Below are 8,786 nucleotides of genomic sequence, written 5' to 3'. Positions count from 1 at the left end.
TTTGTTAAAAATAACTGGTATCGAATCAATTCAAAACCTAAATTACAGATTAAGTCGAGTTGACTCGTGAATCAATAAACCAATCTAAATTTTAAATATTTTTTAAAATTATATCATTTTTTAAAAAAAAAACTAGATTTTTCAACCTGTCAAGTTGCAGGCTGGCATATCACCAGGTCCCCAACCTCTTGAACCAGTTTTATAACACTGATTTCAAAACAAAAACATTAACAAATTAAAATCTTGACTGTTCAAGTTGAGCTGATTTACGGATCGAGAAATCAACTCAAGTTTTAATATTTTTTTAAAGCCCAAGATAGCATTGTTTTAGTAAGAAACAAAAACAAAGTTTTTTCATTGACCTGGCCGGAACACACTCTGGATCCAGATCAACGAGTACCCAGGTTCCTGGCTGATATGGGTCGGGTCTTATAATACTGATTTTTAACACGGAAACAGTGGCGCATTGGTATCTTGACTGTTAAAACCAAATTAAGCATCTTGCAAGCAATGAGAAAAGGTTCCAAGCCCATCACTGAACAAGTAATTCAGTCCCCACGAATTCATGCAAAAAGGTTTCAAATTCATATGTAAATCCATTCCAATGGTAAGAAAGTGGCTTTGTCTGGATTTCAAAATTGAATTCTGATCATAGTGTTTCAGATAACCACTTTATTTTCCAGCGAATAACTTCTTGCTTCTCCCAATTCATACCAGGTTTATATGCAAGTTTTTTTTTTTGGCTGTGAAACCAAAATCTCTGGTATAATCCTTTCCATGGTACGAGTTTTCAAAGGTCAATGGGAGCATGGCAGTGTGTGACGTTCAGGAGACTTGCGATCAGATTGACTCGTGCTTCAATGAGGGGACTAATAAAATGGATTTGTTATAAAAAGCATCAGTCGTCTAAATTTTAGAGATTTTTTCTTTTGAAGGTAACGAACTACAATACAAGAACTGAGTGTATCCTCATATAACTTGTTCAAATTGTTTTTAGAGCTGCTGCTTGATTTTAGTGCAAATAACAATACAGAAGAAAACATACTGATACAATGCTGCCGTCAAGATGAACTAAGCAGCTTGTTGCTTAAGGTACTTGTCAAACCAATCACTTGCTTCTTTTACCATGAATGGCGTCATTCGATGTCCAATTCCAGGTTCAGCAACCAGCTGCATGTTATGGAAGTAATGTCATAAGGGACACAACAGCACAGAGAACCATATGAAATAAATGCATGCATGATCAGAATGCAGTTTCATTTAATTACTATCCCTATGATGACTGAAGTAGAGTGATAAACAGAAAGGGACAGAGAGGTCCAGTAGGGAAAACAGGGCCACATGCGGAGTATATACTGCATATCCGCAGAGTGAGAGATGGATAGAGAGGAAAGGAAACAACGTAAATTATGACATTCTTCATGGTAATTTTTCATATGGTAAATTCATTTACAAAGTCAAATTTGAACCGTGTAGAGAAAAAGAAAGCTCTAGAAACAATTGAAGATAGTAATATATACTGATAATTTGATACTAAAGAGACAATTCAAGTTTATACCTTAAATTTATCTAGAGAGTGTGCTTCTCCATAAGCCTTAATTGCTCTTGATTTGGGAACTTCCAAACCTGCGAGTGAGCATCGAGGATCTTCTGCACCTACAGTTCCCCAAATACAAACAATATTTCAATTAAAATAAACATTCAGATTCAGAGTAAAACTAATCTCCAGAACAATTATGTTGATGCATATAATGTTATAAATCCAGATCAATCCAGAACACCTAAATACTCAACCATTTCAGCCATGACATACATACAGCTAACATATTCAATGAGAGTTCAGTTCAACGAACTGGATGAGTGGAGAACCTGACTTCCAATGCTTTCAAATATATCTGATTAGCTATTGTTCATCATGGCTCCAAACAAACTTTTAATTGGAGTGTGCCATTTGGTTGTTGAAGTGAAAGAAATAATTATACCATTAACAATCAGCATAGGTCTTGGTGTAACGGCTGGAACTGTATATGGCGAATCAAAGCAAGAAGCCAGACCAGGTGCAATCCTATTCCAGACCTGGTCAGGAAAGGGAATCCATAAGGAACAATCCAACTTGGTAAAAAGTAAAAAAGGAGAATCACTATGAGGAGATTGGATGTGATTTACTTCATGTAAAGAATGCACTCTTGCATGTTAGTACCAAACAGCATAAGTGAAGGTTAATTTGGAGTAAATCACCAAAAGATCAGAACAAAAGAATGAAATCCACAGTGGCCCTGTTTGTTTTTGCGTTTCAAAAGCGCTTTTGAAAAAAATTGAATTTTTTTTATTTTTTTCTTTACTTCAAATTAATATTTTTTTTGGTGTTTTCAGATCATTTTGATGTGCTGATGTCAAAAATGATTTTTAAAAAATAAAACATTATTTTGATACATTTATGAATGAAAAGCACTTTAAAAAGCAACCGCAACCACACACTCTAAGGCTGAAAATCCATTTTAGGTTACTGGCACTGTCATAAATATTATGTCTTTAGTAAAAAAATCAGACATGTAGAAAGTAAAAAATGCAACTAACCTTCTCCACCACTTCTTTATCAATTGCACTCTTGCCTAGATCTTTCCGCGCTTCTGCAACCAAAAAAACTATGTGAACCAGAGTAGTAACAGCCACAAGCTTCCAGTTACGCAAGATTTATGCCAGAAGAAGCTCACTGCTCAATGCTACAACCAATTTCCATGTGCCAGTCATAACATTCCATTTATGTTGTGATTCCATAGAACATAGTGTCATCAACCAATTTTCTTATAAACTAATCATCCACCAACTAAACATTGGAAAAAGGGAAAAGATAAAATCTTTAAAGTTCAACAAGTTTCACAAGCAATACTGTTTCAGAATAAACTTAACAAGACCCAAAACTATAATAAAACATAGGATAACAAGGGCAAATCACAATTAAATCATGCTGCTGGAATATGGATCAGTTACTTTCCATTTATCAATGTGATATACCTTCAAATACAGGCTTTATACTGTCAACTCGAGCTTGCCACTTATCATGGTCTATGGCCCAACAAAACCCCTACAATCACATCGCATAGGAATTTCAGCTAGTTATTCAATATTTATTTTCAACCCTTAACCAAGTTACATAATTTTACTAGACACACCTGCACACCAATTATTGGGACCACCACTGAATATCGGGTGTCAACAGCAGCACCAAACCAAGCATGCATTCCTGCAACGCATGGTAATTACACAAGTTGTTCATAAAACAGCCAACATGACCTTAAATTAGGAGATTTCACTTGACCAACCTCCCAACGATTCTCCAGTAATTCCTATCCTTGTAGGATCTATATCCTCCCTCTGAGTAAGATAATCAGCCAGTTTTATCAAGTCCCAGACCTGCAATGGTCAAAACTTTGAGTGGCCTGTTCACCAAATAAAGTCATCTGAGCATCAAACCACAATGATCTCATTGATTTCCACAACAATAGATTTAAAAACCTCAGGCCAAATTTCTCTATAGTCTCAATGAATGGAAAACCAAACTACAATCATTCTGTTAACCATGACTTTGATCATCAACTCTCCTAAAAGCAGATGACTGTTCAGATTTAACTATGTGAATAAAATAAGAATAAGCAGAGGAGGTACCGTGTCAAATATGAATGGCATTGTATCACTGTTTTTCCATGATGATATTAGAGCCTGCATTTGAATAGCATAACAGGTTAAAGATAAATGTTTAACTGAGAAACAGTTAGTCAAAACTTGAAGACAGCTCATCATACAGCCATAAGCTACAAGATTTGGGCAAATGCTTTGAATTGAAAAAACTAGGACAGTGCACATGTCTAAAAGTTTAGAATTTGAGACTGGCATTCCATGGGCCAGCTAATAATGAATTTTTTTTGTATAAATTGTAATTTTCTTTCCATAGAGATATGGTAAAAATAAAATACTGGGACCAACTAAAACCATTAGCGCAATCTAGTACTCACATCTCTATAGGTAGTCAAATTGCTGGCTCGTTCCCCATGGTAGCGAGAGTCAATCGCAATTGCAACATATCCCCGCGAAGCATATGCCTGAAACAAGCAAAACAAAAAATACAACAATCATGGTCTTCTCTATAAGATGAAACCAATAAACACTGAAGGACAGAAAAAAAACAATTTGATTAACCACCTCGAGCAATGGTCGTAACCACTCTTTATTCTTATGTGTGCTATGCAGAAATACAATAGCTGGCCTTCTTTCTTCACTCCCTTTCATACTCAGAATCAGGACAGGCAAACGCCCTTGCTCCCCTGCCTATCAATAATCACCAACACAATAATAATAAACTTCTCCCAAGCTCAAAATCCACACCGAACCCATTTCAAAAGCTAAATAAATTACCCAATATACTGCAAGCTTAACATTATAAAAACAACATTTCATAGTAATACAAGCGAAATTCACCTCAGTAGTCAAATAAAGATTCTCCTCTTTGAGTAGACTATTGAAATTTTTGATCTCTACTTTCGGACAAGACTCCATTGCCTATCATCAAAATAACCAACAAACCATCAAGAAACTCTAAACTTCTTTCTTTATCGAGATGCGAAATTCACAAAAAAATGTAAAAAAAAAGAAAAGAGTAATAGATCCCAATCTAACCTCACTGAATGTTGGCCGTGGAGTCTCTTGAAACAGGGGATGCTTCACTGGGTTTGCAGGTTCCACAGTCAACGGAACTGAAAACCAAACATCATTTCAAAATTAAGCAATCAAACAAATCAAAATTCGAGACCAAACAAACAAGCACTGCTAAGGACAATCTCCTTGAAAACAACCATAATTCGTACACATGGGAGTGGATGAAACTCAAAATAACAGTGAGATGTAAAGAGTATCTAAACAACAATTGATCTGGATTCTCTCATGTTTCAAAGGGAACGAATGCATGTCTACAAATGAGACCCACAATAACAGCAACATCTAATGACTGTCTTGTACATTTGTTATTAACCCACGAGTGTCCATAACATTACTCAATCAACCTGATAAAATAGTATAAAAAACAAACCAAATAAGAAAAGAAAAGAATAGGATTTAGATTTCTAACCTTCAGCAGTTCTTCTGCCACGCAAGACTTGAAGGAATTCAAATCTCAGCTTCTCAGCATCAACAACAAGACCAGCTTCTTCCTTTTCCATCTTGACCTCACTCTTTGCTTTTCTCACAATCCGGGCTTGGGTCTGGTACTTATAGGCAGTTTCTTCTTGTTGTTTTGGCGGGTATGTTCTTAAACAAGGGGAGCTGAGTCCACACGAGTGGAGTTTTGGGCTTTGCACGTGCGAGATGTGGGTCCCGTGTAATAAGAGATGTGATGCTGGAAACAGCGCCATTAATAGGAGCATTGAAAGGATTGGTAGTACCAGTCCTTGTTGAGAAACTGACGTCCCTTCTTTAACTTATTTTTTATATGATCTGTGAGTTGGTAATGGAGGAGTGTCGTGTTTAATTATGGCTAATCATACTAGTTTAGGTAGATGATTATGTTATAAAATATGGGTGGGTGCAGAAAATGGTTGTCATTTTTATTTTGATTATGTTATGCTTTGACTACGTGAGTATCTGATATCGGGTAATTAATATTTTTTAAAAATATTATTTTAAGTGAAAATATATTAAAATAATTTTTTTAGTTTTGATATTAGTAATTAAAATCAAAATCATTAAAAAATACAATAAAAATATAAACTTTGTTTTCTCTAAGTAAAATGCGCTCAAAAAATGAAAATTATTGCACTTCCAAACATGGCTTAAATCTATTCACGCAAATAAATTATCTACAAACAATAAAATCAATTAAGTCCATGTGTTTACGCGTGTGTCTAATATTGAGATTTTGTGATGCAACGTGTTTTTAATAATATATTTTATTTAAAAATATATCAAAATATTTTTTTTATTTTTATATTAACACATTAAAATGATTAAAAAATATTAAAAATAACATCAAAATAATATTTTTTTATATATTTTTAAAATTAACTGCGCTATACATCCAAACAAGTCAGGATCTTATTGTTGTTTGGATCAACAATGGGAAGAAAAGGAAGCTTGAAGGAAGCTCCCCAGAAACAATAAAAGGAAGTTGCCAGGAAGTTCAATATTTTTGAGGAATTTGTATTATGTGTGCCAGTGACAGGAGCCAGATATAATCAGAAAAGGCTACGTTAACACGTAACAACAACACATTAAGTTGGCTCAATTGAACAGACATGGTCAGAATAGACATGGTCAGAATAGACTTCGTTCCTTCAGACTCTAGGATCTAGTTATGCTGCAGCATTTCACAAGGATTGGCCGAAGAGACTTGTGATTTCGGGGTCTATGCAGAAATTAATATTGGTGTAGAAAACTAATAAATATAGAAAATTATTTATTTTAACAAGGGTTTACATTACTTGTTTTTGTATTTATAACTGTTTTTCAAAATATTTTTATATTAAAAATAAATCAAATCAATGTTTTTATATATGTTTTGATGTTTAAGAATATGATGGCTTAATGATTTTTCTAATGATGAAAACCTGATGCACATAAATTGCACAGAAGCACATTGAAATTGTGCAGAGGTAGTCATGTATACAAGTAGTACTGAAATGAGATGAGATAAGAAGTGCAATCAAAGAAAGTGTTCATGATGAAGCTGAGAGCGAAGATTGTGTTAAGACTTATAAATAGAAAATCTTCTATGCTTTTGATGAAGACAATGGATGCAAAGATAAAAATGAAAGCTATTGCAATGGCATCCAATGACACCACCTACAACAAAGATGAAGACATCAAAGAGAGAATTGGTGTGAATGGAGCCATTGAGCATTGTGAGTGAGTGCTGGTGCGGTGACAAAAGGCCTAAAAGCTCTTAACATAAAAATCAAGGTAGAGAATGGAGTAGGAGGAACATCTCATCTTTCATACAAAAACACAACTAATCAATCTTTCATGCAAAAAAGAAGAAGAAGAAGAAAAAGCTGAATAATTACAATTTGAGCACATCGAATTTTTAGAATTACATTGCTCTGCAACGACTAAAACCAAAACACAAAATCAAAACTCACCCGCGCTGCATTGCCGAAATCCTATGCACCGAGTGCGGTATCCGTTGCGCCACCGCAACCGCCACTTTCTGCGACGCTTCCCGCGCTTGATATGGCGGCTGAGTCATTTTCGGCTTTGGCAGGGTTTGTGTCCGCAAATTTACCTTCACTTGCTGTGTCTGCGGTGGCACATTCGCCGCAGCAGTTCTGCAAAACGGTAACATGTCTGGTGGATCTTTTTTTTTCCTTTCCTTTTGAATTATTGATCAATTAACTGAGATTCCTAGACAGAGAGAAGTGGTTTAACACCTCTTTAATCGAATCTCGATTAAATCAAGTTCTATCAATTTCAATCTGACATCATGCATGTAATAAAGATTCTAATATTATTTATCATTATTAATTAATTCACATGCGTATTTAATTTGACATCTCAAATAAGTATTAATTTTAAGATTGGATTCCTCTCGTGTTATATTAAAAATAAATAACACTTCTTTGTTAATCTATTCCTAATTGTTACATGTACGCGTAGTAATGCTGCACACGGAATCAGAAATAAATATGTGAATCACAAGTCATTTGGGGGAGGGAGAGAGAGAGAGAGAGAGAGAGAGAGAGAGAGAGAGAACTATCTTTTAACTTGAAACACCAGATGAGGACAAAACTATTTTTCAAGTGTAGTTCATTCTTTTTAATTATTAAGGTAGTTTTTCACAGCATTTATCTATCATAAAAATATGTTATAAGTTGCACAACTAGCTTGGAATACGCACCCACACCAACCAACCCTTTTCCACCTCCCATATATTTAATCATGACACTTGAATCCTCCTCCTCCTCCTAACCCGGTTGTTCACTCTGTCTCCTCCTCTTCCATCGCCACCACCTCCCCTAAAATACTAAGCCAACATCCAATAATAGAACTTTACAATATTCTCAACTGATAATTCAAATAGCAGTGGCACGCTGTAGTGTATTAAATCTAACACTTCATCAAGATTTTTGCAGTGCATGCGGCCATCAGTACTCCCTCAATCCTCAATTCATCAACACACACACACACACACACACAAAGCTTCTAGGTTGGGTCATGGCTGTTTCCCATTCTTTCAAGAAACAAATCTTCTGCTAATCCACCATATTTCTTTTCCTAGCACAATATCCCATTAACTGGTTCATGTCAAAATTCCCCAGGCCTTGCCCAGCTGGAATAATCAAAATATATATGGCTGCACATGTTTAATGATGTACTGTAATAAATTTGTCTATAGTTTCTAAAATGAAAGAAACCATATACAAGGGAAGAAAAGAAAAGGGAAATTAATTAAAATCAAAATCCTAACAAGGGAGAAATTTGGAAAAAAAACTCATGCGTACGTAAAGGAAGAAACAATTGACAATTTTCTCTATATACATGCGTGCAGTGTATATATGATCTTGTTAATTAGAGAATAACATGAGGAAGCTTCGTATTGATGCTGTGCTTGACTGATAGGAATATGCTTGGACTAGAATAGTATGCTGTGCTTGGAGTCGAATATTCTTGCAGTCCACATCAAAATTATGTATAAAATCACCATTAATTCATATAAGCAGAGCCTTGAAATTTACATCATAAGAACTTATTTTCCCTCTTATATATATTCTATTGATTTTCTGATCAACTGATGAAACACA

The 8,786-nt window shown here is 35.0% G+C and overlaps 1 protein-coding gene across 1 annotated transcript; it reads right to left on the bottom strand.

The window, feature by feature from the left end:
• Positions 1 to 902: 902 nt before the first annotated feature.
• Positions 903 to 5,457, bottom strand: LOC7495704 (uncharacterized). Its single transcript, XM_002308576.4, has 13 exons — positions 5,123 to 5,457; positions 4,675 to 4,751; positions 4,477 to 4,557; positions 4,201 to 4,326; positions 4,014 to 4,100; positions 3,667 to 3,720; positions 3,324 to 3,414; positions 3,174 to 3,244; positions 3,016 to 3,085; positions 2,578 to 2,630; positions 1,983 to 2,076; positions 1,559 to 1,656; positions 903 to 1,170 (listed from the first exon to the last, which is right to left on the bottom strand). Exons 1-13 carry the CDS (start codon positions 5,415 to 5,417, stop codon positions 1,072 to 1,074), a joined length of 1,296 nt encoding a protein of 431 aa, XP_002308612.3. The 5' UTR covers positions 5,418 to 5,457; the 3' UTR covers positions 903 to 1,071.
• Positions 5,458 to 8,786: the final 3,329 nt, after the last annotated feature.

This window comes from Populus trichocarpa, chromosome 6 (assembly GCF_000002775.5).
Source record: "Populus trichocarpa isolate Nisqually-1 chromosome 6, P.trichocarpa_v4.1, whole genome shotgun sequence".
Lineage (NCBI taxonomy): Eukaryota > Viridiplantae > Streptophyta > Magnoliopsida > Malpighiales > Salicaceae > Populus > Populus trichocarpa.
The sequence above is the reverse complement of the archived record's forward strand: the minus strand, read 5'-3'. Positions and strand labels throughout refer to the sequence as shown.